At 35.4% G+C, this 22,069-nt stretch overlaps 1 protein-coding gene and 1 non-coding gene across 6 annotated transcripts in view; both read right to left on the reverse strand.

The window, feature by feature from the left end:
- The window catches only part of Fut8 (fucosyltransferase 8), a 166,961-nt gene that overhangs the window by 98,359 nt on the left and 46,533 nt on the right, over positions 1 to 22,069 (reverse strand). For 3 of the 5 annotated variants that reach the window (XM_070031754.1, XM_070031756.1, XM_070031758.1), the window contains exons 2-3: positions 21,492 to 21,586; positions 11,130 to 11,593 (exon numbers count right to left, since the gene is read on the reverse strand). In XM_070031754.1, coding sequence (XP_069887855.1) covers positions 11,130 to 11,332 — 203 coding nt within the window. In that variant the 5' untranslated portion in view covers positions 11,333 to 11,593; positions 21,492 to 21,586. The remainder of the gene's footprint in view (positions 1 to 11,129; positions 11,594 to 21,491; positions 21,587 to 22,069) is intronic. The other 2 variants (XM_070031759.1, XM_070031761.1) reach the window with 1 other exon arrangement.
- LOC138834924 (U6 spliceosomal RNA) lies at positions 10,951 to 11,053 on the reverse strand. The gene has a single exon (XR_011374299.1). It is a non-coding gene; the product is annotated as a U6 spliceosomal RNA (small nuclear RNA).

The raw sequence follows: 22,069 nt of genomic DNA on the forward strand, positions 1-22,069 counted from the left end.
AAGTAATATAATTGTTTAACAAGCTAGCTGTAAACAGTAGAATGTATTTAATTTTTGTACTTCTAAGAAACCTAAATTACTAAAAAATGAAAGAAATCACCAAATTTGATACTACTTCCTACCCCACAATTTATTATACAGTACCATTGTAACTGTTACACAATTTCCTTTGTTTATAATATGCAATATATAATACATTACATATTGTACATTATATAAATGTTATATATTTATATAACATATGTAACATTATATATAACATATACTATATTAAATATGTTATATATAACATATGTATTTATATAGTATATTATATAATTTGTACAATATGACAGATAATATATAATACATAATATTAATGGTCTATACTACCTGATTTATCAACTATAAAATAAAAGATGTCTACTTGACTGTCTTTACTCTTCAAAATCAGAGCTGGAGGTATAGCTCAATGTCAACGCACTTGCTTACCATGTACAAGGCAGCAATAACAATACCCAATAATAACAGACACACACAAACATCCCCACATGGCTATCTCCAGAAGTTTACACTGTTTTCCAAATACTGAGTTAATTTACTCTAAAAATTATTAATGTCAATGAATAAAGCAAGAAAGCAGGGTCTTATTCTACATAGTTGATTTCTACTGAGCAATCTTTCTTGAGGTAAACAGACTTGTAACGAAGAGGGAAAGGAATTTTTCTCAAGACAGCCTTCCAGCTGACACTATAAGAAACTCCTATAGCCCACAATCTCCCTACATGCAATTCCAAATACACAGATTTATCTATTCATTATGGCAAGACCATCTAAAGGAGTTTTTAAGATATGCCTTGATCCAAATATCAGAGTTCAGCAGAATAGAAGGGCTTTCAATAGTAAATGTGTACTCTGCTGTAGAGGGATACAGTAATCTACAAATGTCAGCTATGCCAAGTTGATTGGTAGCTGAGATCATGTCAACTATGTCCTTCCTGATTTTCTGCCTGCTTGACCTACCAATTACTGTAAGAGGGGCACTGAGCTTCTAGCTATAATACTAAATGTAGTTGTTTCTTCTAGCCTCACATATTTTTGCCTCATGTACTTGACACTCAGCTAAATACATACAAGTTAAAGACTGCTATGCCATTCTTTAAAGTGTTTACTCCTTTATCATTATGCAGTGTTCCTTCTTTACCTCTAATAGTCTCCCTTGTTGAGTATGCTTAGTGGTAAACAGAGAGGAAAAGAATCTGGCAGAGGACTTGCTTTCAGAGAACATACTTTATGGCATATGATATGGCCTACTGGACCCACACAAACATTACTTCTAGAGCTATCATAACAATGTGACTGAGAATGTGGATTATGCATAATAATCAATGTATATACATATATATATATGTACATATATATAAATGGAACCAAGTAACTTGAGAGAGAATGGTGAGCTTGGGACGGATGGAGGGGAAGAATGATGAAAGGGGTGGCATTAAGATGCATTGCATTTAAAAACTGACATGTTGAATTGAAACCCTTTGTACAATTACTTAAAATAATAAGAATTAAATTTAAAACATTAAAAAGAATATGCACCCTGAAATCACAGCGCCTGGATCTGAACTCTAGATCTAAAAATCACAGCTCTTGGACAAGCATCAGCAAATCACAGGACTATACTCCTCTGTATCACAGAGAAAATGTGAGGATTTATTCATACGTCTGTTGAAGTGATCATGAGTTAATATTCATACAGAGATTAGAATGCATCTGGATATACAGTAACACATATTGAGACATATCATTTTCATTGTCTTGCTGTTCTTGCTGCTACTGTTGTTAGGACAATTAATATGCTAGGAGTAAAAGGAGAAGCTAACATCTTTTTTTACATCTATTCTTACTGTGACCCAACACCTAGTCAATGAAATATATCACAACAATCCAGAGAAAAGTGCCATGAAATTTTTATCAGTTGCAGCAATCTTATGGATAGCATTACAAGCTATTGACTATGTCTGTTCACTGATGGACCTGGCATTACAAAATCCATTTATTATAAAGGCTATAAGCAAAATGGATTGTTGTATTTTAATATCTAAATTCACTAAGTTCACTATTTCTCAGATGATTTTACCTTTTTATCTTCCATCAGACCTCGATTTCTATATGCTGAATTGGCTTAAGACTTTTTAAGGTATATGAAAAGGCAATAGGTAATGATACTATGTCAGTGTTCTGATTGGACACACTGAACAGCAAGAAACAACTGACATAAATATACCTACTTTATGTCCCAAACCTCTTATTTAGCATTTCTCCAAATAAGGACACAGAAATTCATATCACCCAAGTATGAACACAATTGAAAGACACTTTTTCTATGCACTTTGTCTGATAAGGTTCTGTCAAGAGTGTAAAAGTATTTATGTGATACTATACTCTTCTACACCACATAACCAGTTACTGTTTTCCCTGCACCTTAACCTGTGCACCACTGGTTGGAAAAGGAATTTTCCTACAATATGAGATTCTTGCTGATTATGCAAATAAACACATACTGATGTTATTCTCATTTTCTTCTCTTGAAATCCAGAGTTTAGGAAAATTATATAGCATCTAATGAATGAGGAATTTTTACTTTGTTCCATATATTTTGTAGCAATAATTTCTATGTAGACAATTCCCCAAAGTATCTTTCTTGACTTCTTTCTCTCCTTTTCACTCCCAGATTCTAGATTCATTTTCCAATTTTTTATTGGATACTTTTAGAAAGCACATCAAGCTCAATTGGAACACACAAAAAGTAGAGGCTTTTTAATTGAATGACAGTGAAAAGCAGGCAGTTGCTGGTGGCTCACACCTCTAAATCCTGGCTAACAGAGAGGCTTGAGAACAGAACTGCAGTTCCAGGCCAATCCAGGTAATAAATAAGTAGGTAAACAAGTAAAGTTCACAAGACCATCTTCAACCAACAGCTTGGCACAGTATATTGGGAAGCTGAAATCTAAGGTCATACAAGAACTATGATCATAGGACCAGGCCAGCCTAGGCAAAATAAAGGAAAAAAATGTCCATGAAACTCCATTTCAATGGAAATAAGCTACAGGTGGTGGCAAATGCCTATCATCCAGCTATGGTTAGAAGTAAAAATTGGAAAGGTCAAGCTGGGCACCAGTAACTCAAACTTGTAATCCTAGATTGTGAGGATCACAGATTGAGGTGAGCCCAGGCAAAAGCGTTTGGGAGGTCTCAATTCACAGCTGGGCACAGTGGCATGTGCTTGTCATCCTATGCTATGTGTGAGGTTGAGACAGGTCGAATCATGTTTCCAGATCAGCTTAGGCAGAAAAATTCGTGACATTCCTCACCACAGGAAAACATAATGAAAGGCACTTGTCAGCTCAGTAATGACAGGAAGCCTAAAATATGTATATCAAAGTTCAGGTGTATGCCCAGGCTGGAAGATCCTATTTCAAAAACATCCAGCACAAAATAGAGTTGGAAGCAAGGCTCAGTAGTAGAGTGCCTGTCTACCAAGTGTGAGGCTCTGAGTTCAAATCTCAGTGTCACAAACAAACAAATATAAGAAGAAGGCAGTCCAGATACTTGGACAGGAAGTGAGACCCTAAGAAATATAGCCCCATGGTAGAGCTCGTAGCAAGCATAAGATCATGAGTTCAAATGCACTACACACATAAATCAACATATTGAATTGAAATCCCTTTGTACAACTATTTAAAGATGATAAAAAATTAATTTATTTTTTCAAAGTTTCCAATTTTGGAGCACTTCAGATTTCACATTCTTATATAAGGGGTACTCTTCTGATAACGTTGACAAAATATATTTTTTAAAAATTTGAAATACTTTCTAGTACCAAGCATTCAGATAAGGAATATTCAACATATTCTATCAAATAAGCCATTTTAAAAGTCAATGATTAAACTTCTTTATGAAAAAAAGCTTAGAACAGCAAAATCAGAGAGCATAAGATAGGAAATTATCAAATTAAGAATAGAAATCAATAAAACTGGAAAATGACATACAATAGAAACAATTTATTGAAAATTTCTAGGAGCTGATAGCAACTTAACTTTACTAAGAATTGAGATAAGATAAACATGATGGATAAAAGGACCAAGTGATTATTTCTTAGTGATTTTTTTAAAAAAGCCTATTACATGTGTACCTAAGGTGCTAGCAGTTAGAAAGTAAGAATATAGTGCCTGAGTAAAGCTAAATTTAAGCATGTACTTCCAAAGCCAGTAGATTCAATCATTAATATTAATGTAAGTATGCTTTATTTCATGTCCAGATTAATATTGTATGAGACTACAACTCCAGACAAAAACTTTTCGAAGTCCATAGGAAAATATAAATCTCCCTCAACCATTTTCCTCATGTCCTTCCTCTACAAAAAAACCACCATTCCCTATTGTCTATACAGTTGATGCTCACAGCCTCAAGAGGCAACAATGACACATTTGCTCTTTGGCTGTTCCCAAGAACAAGAGGCCTTGTCCTTCTTCTTCTTGCTTGGAACACTACTGTAGAAGAAACCTGGACTATCTTGGTAGAAAGAGAATATGAAAGCAACCAGCTGATGTTTCCAACTAACCACCAAACATGTAAGCAAAGTCATTTTGGACTGCTCAGCTACATCAGATGAGTACATGACCACAGTGATTTGACAGCACGAATAAATAGAAAGCCTGAGGCTATCCCAATTGAAAAATCAAGAGTAAATAAAGATTTAAAATATAATAAAACAGCAAATAAATGATTGTTGTTTGAAAACAGTGTTTTCATTCTATATTATATGTAGGTATGTGCATACATTTATATATATATAACATAGTATGTATATTATACATTTAAAACATAGTTTGTATATTATACGTTTTATATATATATAAAATAGTATGTGTATTATATGTATCATATATGGGATTTGAACTCAGGGCTCCAAGCTTGCTAGGCAGGCGCTCTACCACTGAGCTATGCCTGATATGCAAATATATATATACACATAAAATATTATAATGTAGGTATGTATATATTTATAATATATGCAATGTGTTAGATACATATAATTTTGTTTTATATCAGATTTAAAAAATATTTTTAAAACTGCAAAGCAACTCAACTTTTAAAAATAAGCAAGAGATTTGAAGAAACATCACTAAAGACATATAAATGACAAATACATGGGAAAAAGTTCAGCATCATTTATTACGGAAATAGGAACCTTGGAAAAATACTACCTTTAGTGTTTATAAATAACCTGATATTTATAATAACATTATTTTTGTGTTACTGAAGGTTAACATAAAAATAATTGACAATGGCAAGCACTAGCAAGGACAAGAGAAAGAGGAAAACATTAAACTTTATTGATGGGAATTTCAAAATGGTACAGATACTGTGCAAAACATTTGAGTAACTTCTATGAAGTTCAACATGTACTTATCATATTAAGCAGCAATACAATCCCTAAGGATCTAGCCAAGAAAAAATGAAAACTTAAGTTTGCACAAAAACTTACAGGGCAAAAATGAATAGTGCCTTTACTTTTAACTGTCAAAAACGGAAATGATTCAATCTCTTTCAACTGGTGATTAATTTTTAAAACAAAATTTTAAAAAAGATGATATATGTATACAATGGAATACTACTCAACATACATTAAAAAGGAATGAAAATTCTACCAGGCAGTTAAAAAGAATAAACTGCTCACATGCACAGTAATACTGAGGAATCTCAAATTCCTTAAGCTAAATGAAGAATGCATACTTCATGATTTCAAAAGGATACATATTGCATGATTTCATTTATATGACATTCCATTTATTTTCTTCTGTTTTTATTAATTTGTGCGGGTATATGTGTGTGTGCACGTGTATGTGTGTGTGTGTGTGTGTGTGTGCGCGCGCGCTTGCGCACGTGCACATGCAACAGTAGAAAGGCTTGAATTCAGGGCTTCACATTCCACCTTAGCGTTTTCATTTAAGGTTCTGCCACTCCTAAGGTTCTCCACTCCCTATACAGTGTTCTAACACAGGAAAAAATACAGGAAGGCAAACCTATCAGCCAGTTCCACAGTTAGTACGTAGGAACAGAATTTGACTACAAAAGACTACAACCTAATTCTGGGAAGTGGTAGAATGCTTGGTTGTGGTGATTACAAGAATGTAAACATTTGCCAAAATTCATAAACTTTACTGTATGAAAATGAGGAAATCAGACTAACATATACATATACATACATATACATACACACCCATATTACTCTCCTTACCAGATAATGCTTGCTTGTACAATTGCATCCTTCAAAGAAATGATTTCTAAATTGTTTTTCTAAATATGTAACAGTCTTTAAAAAAAAACAACAAATTCTAACTGAAAGGTTAACTGCTTCAAAATTATCTTGAGTAATTTCAGGTTTCTATGTTGCTCTCCAACTCCAGTCTACCTCCTTATTTCAAAGAAATTATCCAGTATTACATTTACTGAATTAATGTTTATTTTTTGAGTTATAAAAACAATTTCTTTTAAGAAAACACATACAAACACTTGAATACAATATATTAGCTGAATTACACTATGGAAACAATGTCCCAATGCCAGTAGTACCTCTATCACTCACTCTCTCATCCATGTTCTCACTATAAAATGAAATCCTACTAAAAGAAACACAATTCTCCCCAATAGTCTGTGGGACAGCCTAATAAGTTTTTCTTCCCTAAAGTGAGAAAGTAACCAACCATTTATTTATTTTACTGAAATAATATGCACATACACACACACATAATGAATCAAGTTTAGGCTCTGTTTTTATATTGTAGTTATATGACATCACAGTATGACTTGATGATGCTAAGTACTTCAGCTCTGAAAAGCTGACTCTACATTTAATTATAGTATCTGGGAATTTAATTTCAATATATAAAAAATACAAGTGGGAAATTTAAAATGAGTCTGGGGAAAGGGAACAGATGGAAAATGATGAAAGGGGAGACTGAACAGGAAGCACAGAACACTTACATGGACACATTAAATTGTAACTCCTTTGTTATACAACCTTTTGAAGTCTAGAAAAAAACTAAGTTAATTTTTTTAAATGCAAAGAACATGATTTAAGAGATCCAATGATTATTTTCTTTTTCTTTTTTTTTTTTTTGTCAGTGCGGGGCTTGAACTCAGGGCCTGGGCACTGTCCCTGAGTATTTTTTGTTCAAGGATAGCACTTTACCACCTGAGCAACAGAGCCACTTGCAGTTTTCTGGTAGTTAATTGGAGAAAAGAGTCTCAGGGACTTTCCTGCCAGGTTGGCTTTGAACGGCAATCCTCAGATCTTGGCTTCCTGAGTAGCTAGGATTACAGGCATGTATAGGATTACAGTACCTGGCCCAATGATTACTTTCTAGGGGGCCAACCCACATAAGACAAGCTTTCCATGCAATAAAAACTACATGCCTCGCAATTAGAAATAAACAAATGGAAAAAAAAAAGAAATAAACAAATGGAAGTATCAGTATTGAAGATGATATAAAAGGGGGGGAAATCTTCATTTATGAGCCTAAATTAAGTTTAATGCAACATCTTTTTCTGAGGAGCAAAATTCCCATGATGTAGAACAAGATTTTAACAAAACAAATGGCAAAATTAACTTGAGCAGCAGCTATTCTTCATAATTTTCTGAAACTTATATCTGAGATTTTTTTTTTTGGTCATTAATTTCTCTCTTTTCTGCTTATGGAGACAATATAGCTCATCAGAGCCCAAACTGTGGAGCCATTTTAATGTAATTCAAAGAAAGTTTTACCATTTGTGAAAAGTGTGACTTTGAGCATATCAAACTACTTAACATCCCTATGATTCTTATCTGTAAAATGGTTATGAAAATGGTACTAGTATCTTATAATCCATGCAAAATTCTTGGCAAGTTCCTGCACATAAAAAACTCCCAATAGAGGGGACCAAATTCCAGCCTTTTACCCCTATTGTCGAGGCCCCTTGTCAGCAGGAAGTAGCCAGAGAGAATCTTCGCCCTTTTTCATAATTATCAAAAGGCTGGAATGTAAGGTACGCTCCAGGATGGCGAGCAGACTCCACCCTCCTCGCAGCAAAGTCTCCACCCAGTACCTGCGTTACCTAGGCAACTGGCATACCTGGAAGAGGTCACATCTGCATGCACACAGGTCACATCTGAATTTGATGTGGCCACACCTTTCTCCACCCATTCCCTAGATAAGGCCTAGCCCAGGCCCAGAGGCTCTCTTTTCTAGCTCTCTCTTCTCTTTTCTAGCTCTTTTCTCTCTCTTTCCCAGCTCTCTCTTCTCTTTTCTAGCTCTCTCTCAGCTCTTTCCCACCTCTTTCCCAGGTCTTTTGCCAGCTGCGTGGAGTGCCAACCAAGCCTGGTCCCAGCAGGTCTACTGAATAAACCTACCCCTTAACTGGAAAAAAAAAAAAAAAAAAAAAAAAACTCCCAATAAATGATAGCCATCATTATTAATCCTTAAATTACCAATCTTTGCTTCTCATAAAGAATGAGTGAATATAAAGCTTTGTTGAAAGATTGCCTATTCTATGATCTATTCTGATTATTCCCCAATAAAATGATAGACACTTCCTGAAGTTTTATGTCCCACTTTGTACACTGATGACTCACACTACTAGTACTATAACATGACAGGGATGAAGTTTCATTCACTTTTATAAAACTCTTAACCTGAGTATGACTAAAAATATCACCAATTAGCAAGGACAGGAGGGAGAAACTGGAGAAAAGTGAAGGCAGGGGTAACATTGTACAAAAGAGAAACGTACACCTTACCTGAATTGTGAAATGGTAGCCCCTCTGTACAACACTCTTATAGTAACAATTAAATTAAAAAAGAGAAGTCAACCCAAAGAAAAAGATTATTAATTAAAATATTACAAAGAAAAAGGCCTCAGAACTAGAGAAAAAAGGAAATATCTATATTCTAAAGAAAGAATGAAATCCAATGAGGTAGAGGAATAAAAGAATAAAATGGGAGAACTGCAGGCAGCCTCTATAGCTCAAGGGTATAGAGTAAAACACTGCCAACTATTTTTTGGGGGGGTGTTGGTTGTGGAGCACTGTCCCTGAGCCCCTTTGTGCTCAAGACTAGGGCTCTACCACTTGAGCCACAGCATCACTTCCAGTTCTTAAGTGGTTAATTGGAGATAAGAGTCCCACTTTTCTGCCAGGGCTGGCTTCAAACCTTGATCCTCAGCTCTTAGCCTTCTGAGTGGCTAAGATTACAGGCATGAGCCACGAGCACCTAGTTATTTTCTTTCTTCAGTCTCCATAACATGGCTCTCTCCCACTATTTACCCAAATATTCTTAGCATTATTTGCACAACTGGATGTTTGTACTTTTCATTTGTAAATGTTTCTTATAAAACCATGAACTTTTAGCTTTTCCTCTATACCACTTACCTTTGAGTCAATTATTACCATCATCATAACAACTCTCAAATCTTCATTTCTAGGCTCTTTTTTTTTTTTTGAGAAAGCAAGTACTATATATAAGATTATCCTCACATGTAGAAGAATTACAAGTTTTAGACAAACTTAACTTTGAAACACAGAGAAATCATCTATGTAACATCACGTTTATTTTTTCTATGAAACTAGGAAACTTTTTTTCAAACCAAAATACATGTCACATCTTTTGTATACTAGAGGTAACAATGATAATAATTCTACACATTCCAGATCCAGGTATTTTAACAATAAACTTTTCTTCACTTTAAGAAGGTATCATCAGGAAATCGAACTATGGCTTAACGTGATAGAGCTCTAGCTTTGAGCCCAGGCCCTGAGTTCAAGCCCCACAACTGACACACATACCTCAACACACACCCCCAAAGAAAGAAGGGAGGGAGGGAGGGAGGGAGAGAGAGAGGAGAAAAAGAGAGAAAAAGAAAAGAACGAAGGAAGGAAGGAAGGAAGGAAGTAGGAAGGAAGGAAGGAAGGAAGGAAGGAAGGAAGGAAGGAAGGAAGGAAGGAAGGAAGGAAGGAAGGAAGGAAGGAAGGGGGAGGGAGGGAGGGAAAGAGGGAGGGATAGTGTCAGACTAACTCAATTTTCCAAAACTTGTGTTTGTTATAGTCCGTATAAAAAGAATTTTTACTATGTGCTACTTTAACCCATATAATTTCTGGATTAATATATCAAAATTATCAATTAAATACAAGTACATAGGTTAGAAGGTACTGTTTCCTTATTAAGATTCATATGCAAAATAAGATTTGCTACTCTGAAAACATTCACTAGAGTATATAGAGGTTATCAATGATTAAAAGAAAAATCCTACCACAATATTTAAATTTCTGCCAACACATCAATTTTTAGAAATTATTAAGAATACTTCAATAGTTAAACTGAAAAAATAAAACAATGAACTTTTTTCTTTTGTCGGTCGTGGGGCTTGAACTCTGGGCCTGGGCGCTGTGCCTCAGCTCTTCAGCTCAAGGCTAGTGCTCTACCATTTGAGCCAAAGTGCTACTTCAGGTTTTCTGGTAGTTAATTGGAGATGAGAGTCTCATGGACTTTCCTGCCTGGGCTGGCTTTAAACTGTGATCCTCAGCTGGGCGCTGGTGGCTCACGCCTGTAATCCTAGCTACTCAGGAGGCTGAGATCTGAGGATCGCGGTTCAAAGCCAGCCCGGGCAGGAGAGACCGTGAGACTCCTATCTATCTCCAATAAACCACCAGAAAACCGGAAGTGGCGCTGTAGCTCAAGTGGTAGAGCACTCGCCTTGAGCTGAAGAGCTGAGGGACAGCACTCAGGCCCAGAGTTCAAGCCCCATGACCGACCAAAAATAAACAAATAAATAAATAAATAAACTGTGATCCTCAGATCTCAGCCACCTGAGTAACTGGGATTACAGGTGTGAGCCACCAGCGCCCAGATCAATGAACTTAAAAAACAAACAAACGTGAAACATGTCATGAATTTTCATGCCATCCCAGCACAGGGGCCATGCTCATCTTATATTATTCAAATTTTAGTATATGTGATGCTGAAGCAAGCACTCAAAGAACTTTTTTATCCCTGAAAAAAAAAAAGTACAATACGTTATCATTCTTCCTTCAATAGTTTCGAACCTACCGGAGGGATTCAGCCATCCGCCTCAAATCTTCATTCTGTTGTTTTAAGCGTTCAAGCTTTGCCAAAATCTTGGACAGTTCTCGGCTAGAGTGGTCAGGGTGGTCATTATCTCGAACCAAATGACCACCTATATAAAATAACAAGGTCCCCCATGCAAAAAGAATGAGCATAATCCAACGCCAGGAACCAGTCCATGGCCGCATTTTCAGACTTTCAACTCAATCTCCTGGCTTCCTGGAGCTCAAAGAATTGAAAACATTGTAACTTTGTTTCTAGTCAGTATACAGGTAAGACTTCTGTTTCTTCAACACATGATCAGGTAAGACTTCTGTTTCTTCAACACATGATGCTTCCTCACATTAGTCTCTCCGGTGATCCGGTGATCCTGTGTGGATCTTTCAAAGATCTTCCTGGAGATTTAAGTATGAAGCTTTAACTGTTCTTTGTTCCATGGGTTCTACATGCTGTGAAAAGAGTAAGAAATGTATTTAAATATTTAGGATATCCAAGACAGCACATATTGAAACATAGGGAGTGTTGACCAGCTAACAGTCAAAAGCTCACGGTCCCCTCTTCTCTGCCCTCCCCAAACTTTCTTTGCTTGCTCAATAGTGTAGTGGAATACCACTATATAAAAGGGCTTACAGGCATGCCTTTTTGGTCAGAGGGAACAGAAGTCCCTGAATTTTGGCAGAAACTCCAAAATTATTATAAGCACAGAAAAGCTATGATTTAGACACAGGATTAAGTAGTGTGTGATTCAATCTATACTGAAGACAAATCAAACTTCCTTGAAGATAATATAATTGAATAAACAATTAAAAAGTAAAAGCTTTAAATATACATAACACATCAAACACAAACATTAAGGCTCATATCTTATTATGACAAGATACATAGTGTTGAAAAATTCTATCATACCATATACTACACCAATATATATGCTATTTTATTCTAGGATATTAAGATATCTGTAAGATAACTAATTTTATGTTTTCCTTCCTAGCAAAAATAACAACTAAGATAAACAAACAAAAGATGTTTTTCTAAAACAGAACATGAATCGCAAAGATTAATAAATGTTCTGAAATGTTTTATTTGGAACTATAACAGTATTAGCACTCAAAGCCAAAAACATATAACTTGAGTAGTAACAAAAGTTTGCAGAAATAGGGCTGGGAAGGTGGCTCAGTGGTACAGTGCTTGCCTTGTATGCACGAGGCCCTGGGTTCCATTCCTCAGCACCACATAAGCAGAAAAGAGCCAGAAGGGGCACTGTGGCTCAAATGGTAGAGCGCTAGCCTTGAGCTGAAGAGTTGAGGGACAGTGCCCAAAGTTCAGCCCCCACAACTAACAACAAAAAAAAGTTTGCAGAAATATAAATTTTATTATATAAGTACTTGGATTTTTGCTCTATTACACACCAATATTAAAATAATGGAAGTTGCAAAAGCTGAGAAAAGTATAATAGGAACAAATATGGCCACTTTCCTAATTAACAGAGTCATTTTAATTCTGGTTTTGGAGAGATTTCCCAAAATTTTACTGTTTTTAGCCAATACATTTTTTAAATGGGATCAAAACTGAGTCAAAACTGAACATTGGGTAACTTCCTATGGTGTTTTTCTTAAAATAATTTAAAGAACAAGTATGAGATTCTTTTCCTTATCTATCATCACAGTAAATGTCTGCTTACTTGGATTATTCTTTGAACTATGACTTCTAAAGTATAAATATAATTTGTACTAATGAGTACAAATTTGTTCACTGAGCAGTTAATAGATACTAATGAAAACTATGAATAAGTGGCTCAGTGAGTGAGGGAATGACAGGTGCCATATATGACAGGCAAAGTAAGTCTTATATCATAATATTATGAGATTTTTTCACTGTATTTTTCTTTTTTAAATTTTATTTTATTGCAAAGGTGATACACAGAGGGATTAGTTACATAAGTAAGGTAATGAGTACATTTCTTGTCAAACAATGTTACCCCTTCCCTCATTTTCTCCCCCTTTCCCTCAACCCCCCAACTCCCCTCCCTGCCCAAGCTGTAAAGTTCATTTCTAACATAGTGTCTAGTGAGTGTTGCTGTTGCATTGGTTCATCCTTTATCCTATTGTTTCTGTGATTCCCCTTACCTTCCCCAAATCAGATAAATTTATTGTATTATGACTTATTTCTATGCCAGATATGACATACAGAGTAAGTATATATCATAGTAGTATGTAGCAAATATGAATGTAGACATAAGTACTAATTTAAGTAAAATAGAGTTATTAATGTCATTCTGTATCTTAAAATATACATAGAAACATACAGTGCCCAGTCTCTGAGTTCAAGCCCCAATACAGGCACAAAAAAAAACAAAAATTAACAACAAACACATTGGAAATGGAGTTGTGTTCAAGTGATAAAGCAACAGCCTGCATGAAAAAGCCAAGCAAGGGTTGGGAAGGTAGGTGGCTCAGTGGTAGAGGGCTTGCCTTGCATGCATGAGGCCCTAGGTTGGATTCCTCAGCACCACATAAGCAGAAAATAGCCAGAAGTGGCGCTGTGGCTCAAGCAGTAGAGTGCTCGCCTTGAGCTGAAGAGCTGAGGGTCAGAGCCCAGGCCCAGAGTTCAGCCCCCAAAACCGACAAAAAAAAAAGCCAAGCAAGAGCATCAATTCCTGAGTTCAAGCAATGTGCACACTCTACAAAAATATATCTAAAAATAAAAAGTTTATATGAATGTACATTTTCAATTAACTTGGATCAATACCTATTAGGGGGATGTTTATAATGTTTATAAGATGTTTATAAAAAATAAACTGTATTCCAAAGTGGCTACACAATTATGAATTGTCATCAGCAATGAAGACAATTCCTACTCTTCTAGAATCTATCTCAGTTCTTCATATTGTCAGCTTTTTCAAAGGAAATTCTAATAGTTTAATAATACAACCATTTGTCTAAAAACAAATGACATAAAGCGTCTTTTTATGTGTTTCTCTGTTCTCCATATATCTCATTGATCATGTCTAGTAATACCTAAGACCTTTACGGTTTTGTTTTTTGGGGGTTTTGTAGGGGGGAGGAGGTTGCCAGTCCCAGGGCTTGAATTCAGGGCCTGGCTGCTGTCCCTAAGCTTTTTTAGCTTGATGATAGTGCTCTTCCATTTGGAGCCATTGCTCTAACTCCCAGCTTTTTGGTGGTTATTTGGAAATAAAAATCTCACAGATCTGGCTCTTTTTTCTAGCTCTTTTCTAGCTCTTTTCTTTCTTTCCCAGCTCTCTCTTTCCCACCTCTCTTTCCCAGCTCTTTCCCAGCTCTTCCCCAGCGCTCTCTCTTTCTCTCTCTCTCTCTCTCCCTCTCTCTCTCTCTCTCATTCCCAGCTCTCTCTCTTTCCCAGCTCTCTCTCTCTTTCCCAGCTCTCCCAGCTCTCTTTCCCAGGCCTTTCTCCACTGCGTGGAGGACCAAGATGGCCTGGTGCCAGCAGGAACGATGAATAAACCTACCCCTTACCTGAATAAAAAAAAAAAAATCTAACGGATCGGATCTCAGCCTCTTCAGCTAAGATTACAGGCAAGAGCCACAAATCCCTGGCTGATCTTTTTAAATGAACTATTTATATCGATAGTTTGTTTTCTTATTTTTGAGAATTAAAAAAAATTATATATCTTAGTATAAGTCTTTTCTAAGATACATGGTTTTCAAACATTTCCCGGCCTGCAGCCTGTCTGTTGCTATGGTTTGGATAAGTGTCCCCAAAGGCCTGTGTGTGAAAGGCTTGGTTCCTAGCATAGTTGTGGAAAGAAGCAGAACCATTAAGATGTAAGGTTACCTCTCCATCCCCCAGAATGGCATCCCCTAGAACCTTGATCTCCAATTAACTATCAAAATACCTGAATTGGAGCTGGCTTAAGTGGTAGAGCACGAGCCTAGAGCAAAAATCTAAGAGTCAGTGCCCAGGACTTGAATTCAAGTCCTCGTACAGGCACAAAACAAATAAAAAATTAAAAACAAAAGACATACAAAAGGAATCAAAGATCAAGAGATATGTACAAAGGACTATGTCATTCAAATACTCCTTTGATCTCAATTCATTTTAAAGGTAAGTACTATTACAAAAATATATTCAACTCTTTCTTTGTGCTCAGCCTCCTTATAAAAAACAAATTTATAAAATTAAGTATTTATTAATACAAAAAAGGTAAGAAAAGACTAGTTGAAATCAATTTCTAACCTATATAAAAGCACTTGTTGACACAACTAAAAATGTGGAAGGTGAAGGGAGAGAATAGAAGGAAATTTTCATAAAAACCCCTTCCAAAATTATAAAATTCAGTTTTCATCCCTTAGTCATCTATCAACTTTCATTTCTTATCAACATGCTCATAGTACACATACATGCTACACATCCTGAATACATGAGTACAAAATACTTTATTAGTTCACAGAAACAAGCTAATTATCTTATAAATTAAGCTTCCTAGTTATAAGGTACAAACACTTAATCACATTTATGAGATTTCTATCAGAAGTATCTCATTTACCTTAATAGTTACACATAATAACACATCACATTGTGTTTACTGATGCAATTTACTTATATTATTCAAATGAACTTAAAAATCTGGCCTTGCCATCTATACCTTTCAGCCCTGAATAAATTAATAATGCTAAAAAGTGGTACTATCAATATATTCAAATGAAATGTATATATTTATTGTTTTCTCTTATTCTATGTAAACTATGCATACGCATATACTCTTGCACACATGTATTATTTGACTGGCACCAGGATGCAGTAGAAAGAGTAAAACATTCATCTTAATCATGAGCTATAAAACCTATCAACAGCTTACCAAACTATAAATAAGAATAATAGTCATACAAACTCACATAATTGTGAAGATCATAGGACAATATGTGTAAAAGTAATTTATAGCACTATAAAATAATTTATAAATACTAATATTAATTTTCCCTTGCTCATAAAAACCAAATATTCAAGCCTGCTGCCAGTTTCTAGAATATGCCAAGTTCTAACTCACTGTAAGGCTTTTGTTCTTGCTTTAATCTTCTACCACAACTGATTTCTTTGGCTTATTCTTATATTTCAGATCTCTACTTAAATATCACCACTTTTCAAAGGTGTATTGATTATGAAATGCTGGATACACATGAGAAAAGCAATTCAAAATGACTTTTAAAAGAAATTTCACAATAGACAAAAAGTTTTTTAACATAATTATTTGATGCAATAGTAAAAAAAAAATCTCGGGGCTGGGAAGGTGGCTCAGTGGTAGAGCGCTTGCCTTGCAATGCATGAGGCCCTGGGTTCGATTCCCCAGCACCATATAAGCAAAAAGAAAAAAAAAAGCCGGAAGTGGCGCTATGGCTCAAGTGGTAGAGTGCTAGCCTTGAGCTGAAGAGCTGAGGGACAGCGCCCAGGCCCAGAGTTCAGGCCCCACAACCGGACCCAAAAAAAAAAAAAAAAAAAAAAAATCTCTTTTAAGCTGGGCACTGGTGGCTCATGCCTATAATCCTAGCTACTCAGGAGGCTGAGACCTGAGGATCAGGGTTCAAAGCCAGCCCAGGCAGGAAAGTCCATGAGACTCTTATCTCCAATTAACCACCAGAAAACTGGAAGTGGCACTGTAGACCAAAAGGTAGAGTGCTCGCCTTGAGCTGAAGAGCTGAGGGACAGCACCCAGGCCCAGAGTTCAAGCCCCACAGCCAACAACAACAACAAAAAAATATCTTTTAATCTTTCTATTTTTGTTATATTAGCATGTCATCTTTTGTCCTCAGGCTAGTATTTTTCATAGCATCACCTTAATTCCAGTTATGCATAATTATCTGCAAAAAAATATGCATAATTATCTGCAAAGGAATAACTGTTCATCTCTTCCAGTCTTAATCATTTGAAGAAAGATACTGACACAAGTAGAGACATCCAGAACTTTCCTGTTGGAGAATGGGGTGGCTTGGAAAGGCAGGAGTATGATAATAAACAGTTAACAGTAAACAAAGCACATGTAATACGGAAATATTAAGCTTTTAATTTGTAAAGGAAACAATGGGCCCTAACATTGGGCAGCAGGCAAAATGAAGAAGGAAGAAAAAAGGAAGAAGAAAGGAAGAGAGAGGAAAGAGGAGGGAAGAGGGAGAAGGAGGAGGAAGAAGAAGAGGTGGAGGAGGAGGAGGAGGAGGAAGAAGAGCAGGAGGAGGAGGCAGCAGCAACCCACAGCATCACTCTTGGACTTTAAGCAGAAAAGAAAAGCCTGGGTGAACTCTCCAGCACACAAATTGGCACTCTGCAATGTGGATAACAAGCAATCTGCACAACAAGCACACAGTAGAGAAAGGGCCCCCATAGTTAAGTTTGCTCAATAGTAATGTGGAAAATCACTTTACAGGCAAACTTTTTGGCCAGGGGAAGCAGAAGTGCCTGAATTTTGGCAGAAACCCAAGAATCAGCTCAGGAAACTGATTTGAACACAGATTCAGGGACACAGCTATAAGTAGTGAGAACTGTGATTCAGGCTGCAATAGGAAGCAATGGGATATCCTGCTGGGAAGAGAGGTCAAATCTTTGTAAGAAGAGTGAGATAAGCTGGGTGTGAATACAGGTAGAAGGCAGGGATCTAGAACTCAGACCACAGTGGCCAAGGCATTCATCATCACTCTGTACCTATGCCTCCAGCTCAGACTGCTTTGATAAGATCTCTTCATACAATCTCTGTGTTATAGAAATCTTTAGAAACACATCTGATGTTGCATTTCTACACAGGCAGAGTACCTGTTGTTGAAGACCTCTACAAGGAAACTATAATGCACTAAAGAAAGAAATTGTAGAAAATACTAGAAGACATAAAGACACCCTCTCCCCACCCCATGTTTACCAGTGAACAAAGCTAGTACTGTGGAAATGCTCATATTACCAAAAGGGATGAACAGATACAGTGCAATTCTCATCAAAATTTTAATGACATTCTTAAATAAACAGAAAAAGCAGAATCAGGCATAGTAATACATAGTAATACTCATGAGGCAAACAGATATAAGAAGGCAGAAGTCATTAGCAGCCAGGGAAGAATAAACCTAATCTCAAAGCCAAACTAAAACAAAAAGGTTCAAATGGTAGAGTTTGACTAGGAAATACAGAGTGCTGAGGTCCTGAGTTCAAACCCAATTATCATCAAAAAAGATAGATAGAAAATAAGTCCTCCCAAGGAAATACAAAAGATCCTCAGTCAAAGCAATCCTGAACAAAAACAACACCGAGATATCACATTGCCAGACTTCAAACTACACCACAGAGCCAGGTAACAAAAACAGCATGGTCAATTAGAACAAAAGCAAACATGTAGACAAAAGGAAAAGAATACAAGACCCAGCAATAAGCACATGCAGCTACAGTGACCTAATTCTTAACAGACACTGAAAAAACTAGATATCCACATGTAAAAGACTGAATCTACACCAACTCACAATGGATCAAAAACCCTTAAAAAAAATCTTTGCCAACTTTATACTTGACAAGGAATTGATGTCCAGAATATATAAAGAACTTATAAAAACATCAAAAGAGTAAATAATCCAATCAATAAATTAGCAAATAAACAAAACAAAAACACTTTTTAAATGAAGAGGTACACATGACCAATAGATACACTTTAAAACTGCAATACCTTTAGCTATGAGAGAAATATAAATTAAAACCACATTGAGATTCCATTTCACCCTAGTCAGAATGGCTAAAGTTAAGAAGATGGGAAGCAGAGAGCACTACCCTTTGATAGTATTGATGGAAATATAAATTACTTCAGCTACTTTGGCAATCAGCATGGAAGTTCTTCAAAGAATTAAAAATAGAACTATCATATGCTCTAGCTATGTAACTTCTTGGTATGTAGTCAAAACAATCAAAGTCAGCTTACTGCAAAACTACATACACATATCACTGCCCTATTCACAATAGTTAGGTTGTGCAATCACAATCAGCTTTTGTGCCTATTACCTAACAAATGGATTTTTTTTTTAAAAAAGCAAACAATGGAGTTTAGTCATAAGGAAGAATTGACATTTTATCATTTGCAAGAAAATAGATTAAATTGGTTGAAAATCATCATTTAGGAAAAATAAGCCAGTTTCACAAAGGTAAATTTCTGCATGGTTTTTTTTCTAATATGTGGAATCTAAGAAAGAAAAGAATGTGTAGAGTAAAAGGGGACGGGTTGGGATGTGAAAGGAGAAAGAAAAATGGAAGGAGGGGAGATAAGAGCCAAGGGGGCAAATATGATCAAGTACATACATATGAAAATTCCATAATATAACCCTTTACTGTCAATGAATACATGGCTAATGAAAAAGTTCTTCCCATATAATCCGTAGATCTAACCAGTCAAGTTTGAATCAGCCATCCCTTGTAAAATCAATGATTGACAAGTACAACAGGATTACCACAACTAGCTTTGCCTAGTCAGGATATATGCCTGAGAGTAGACTCTTGAACAAAACTGGGACACTAAAAATAAGAAAGGAATGACTTGCAACTACCTATAAGAATACTATGTCATGTTAAAAAAACAAAAAACAAAAAAAAAAAACACTCATACTTCCCATTACTTTTTTTTTTTGGTACCAATCCTGGGGCTTGAACTCAGGGCCTAGGCACTGTCCTTGAGCTTTTATGCTCAAGGCTAGGACTCTACCACTTGAGCCATAGCTCCACCTCTGGCTTTGTGGTAGTTAATTGTGGATAAAGAGTCTTACTGACTTTCCTACCCGGGTTGACTTCAAACTGCAATCCTCGGATCCCAGCCTCCTAAGTAGCTACGATTACAGGCATGAGCCACTGCACTGAGCACCCATTACTTTAAAACTTTTATTCACTACTTTTATTCTAACTATACTAAATATATTAGTAGTATTTATTATTCTAAATATTATAATATTCTAAATATTATAATTTTCCACAAGGGCTTTTAAACTCTATCACTAAGTATGACAATTCACTGTTTATCCTATTGTTCAATTTTTTGAAGGATTAAAGCCTATTCTTTACTCCTAAAACAGCATTATCCCACTTCCTACACAAATTTAAGTTTTAATGTCTCCTCGAGGAAAAAAAAATAGGACACCATACTTTATATGAAATTTGACATTTAGATGCCAAGAGTCAACTCTTGCTATCACTTTGGAATAAACCTTTATCAAAAATTAATTTACGTGGAAAATCTTATTCTGGCCATGTTTGTTGATCTTATAGCAAGAAACAGCTAATTTTTCCTAACTCACAGTGAAAACCAGCATATTATATTTCATATTACTGGATTAAATATTATTTATCTGATTTGTAAGCTACTTAACCAAAAGCAGCATGGTGGCTAAGGAGAAAATGCTATCGACTTTACCTTAAGAAATGTGAAAGTACTGTTGTAAATAAAGTACTGTATCCAAACTTAACAAGGATATCAGAATAGCCAGGTCCAGGAAAATCTCTATCAATGGTATCTTCATTTTTCACACATGTAAATTTTACTATTATTTCTATACTTGCAATGTATTATGTACAAGAGACATATCTGAATACTTTATACAGTAAACAGATGATGAACCTTTATAAAATTAGGAACTAGATTAACATCATAAGGAATTACTAATACTTTTACTACTTAGTCAGAAGATAGCATTAAAATTGAGTGAATTTTCTTAGAAAGATGAGGAATTAGGTAAGATTTGTGGGAAATTATTTGGAGCTATTAACCAAAAAAAAGGGAAAAACTAGTAATTACAAAACTATGTAAATCCTCTAGAAAAAAATTTATCTGCAAATAAGTGATTAAATAAGAATGAATGATGGATGCTTGTGAAAGACAGAAAGTACTATAAAAGTTCCACTCTCAATTTATAAAACATGTATTTCTAAAATACTACATGCATGAAATCCCAAAAGAAATCTAACACTTAATAAATTCTAACTGAACAATTAACAAAACATTGAATTATGTCAGGTTATAATTATGACAAACACGAAAGAAAAAATTACTTTTTAAAGTATGTAGTTATATCAGGTGGCTTATATAAAGTCTATACATTTGGGTCTATATCTATGGCCTAACACATAGAGCACATAGATTACCATTTCAAAATGTATCACTTTGTTTGTGAGGTAAGTCTCAAAATGAATTTGAAAGAAAAAGCACCACATCGTGTCTAGAGCTGAAATAATGTAGTCTGAGCAGATACCACTGAGATATATTTCATCAATAAATACTACACAGTAATTCTGAGTGAGAAGAAATCACCTAAAGAAATGATACTGATTTATTAACAAGGTTATGTCAATATTCACTAAAATATGGCTTACCTTTGTTCCCCTAGAACATAGAAGTTGATTAAAAAACCATGTAGTATTTCCAGAAAATGGTATTATTGCTTGATTCTGGGTCATGTAAATTATAACTGTTCAAAATGAGATAAAAAAAGAACTGTTAATCATCTAGAAATATACATTTTATTTGTGGTTAACATGAAACATTATCTCACATAAAGTCATTCAAGTAAGATATTTCTGAGCTTGACTCTTCAGAGACAGCTCCTTTGAAAGACTAAAGAAATAGTCAAAAATATTTAAACAATCTTGATCACTAAATGTAAATAGGTTTAGTTAAAAAAAATTAAATTTAGTCATTATCCTACATTAATTTTCCTCCAAAAAAAGAACATGAAGGTTTAAAAACGAAGTGGGAGGAGTAAACAGAAATATTCAAATAGGCTTCAAGGACAAAAAGCATGTCCCACTCAAGAACGTATTTACAGTTCCTCATCTAGAATTCAACTAACATCCAACTGCAGCAATCAGCCAAGCTTGACAAATTAAAATAACAGTAATTTTGACAGATTATCTTCTATAAATATTCAAATATGGATGTTTGTGTGCATGCA

This window comes from Dipodomys merriami, unplaced genomic scaffold, assembly GCF_024711535.1.
Source record: "Dipodomys merriami isolate MVZ:Mamm:240054 unplaced genomic scaffold, mDipMer1.0.p SCAF_1, whole genome shotgun sequence".
Taxonomy (NCBI): Eukaryota; Metazoa; Chordata; class Mammalia; order Rodentia; family Heteromyidae; genus Dipodomys; species Dipodomys merriami.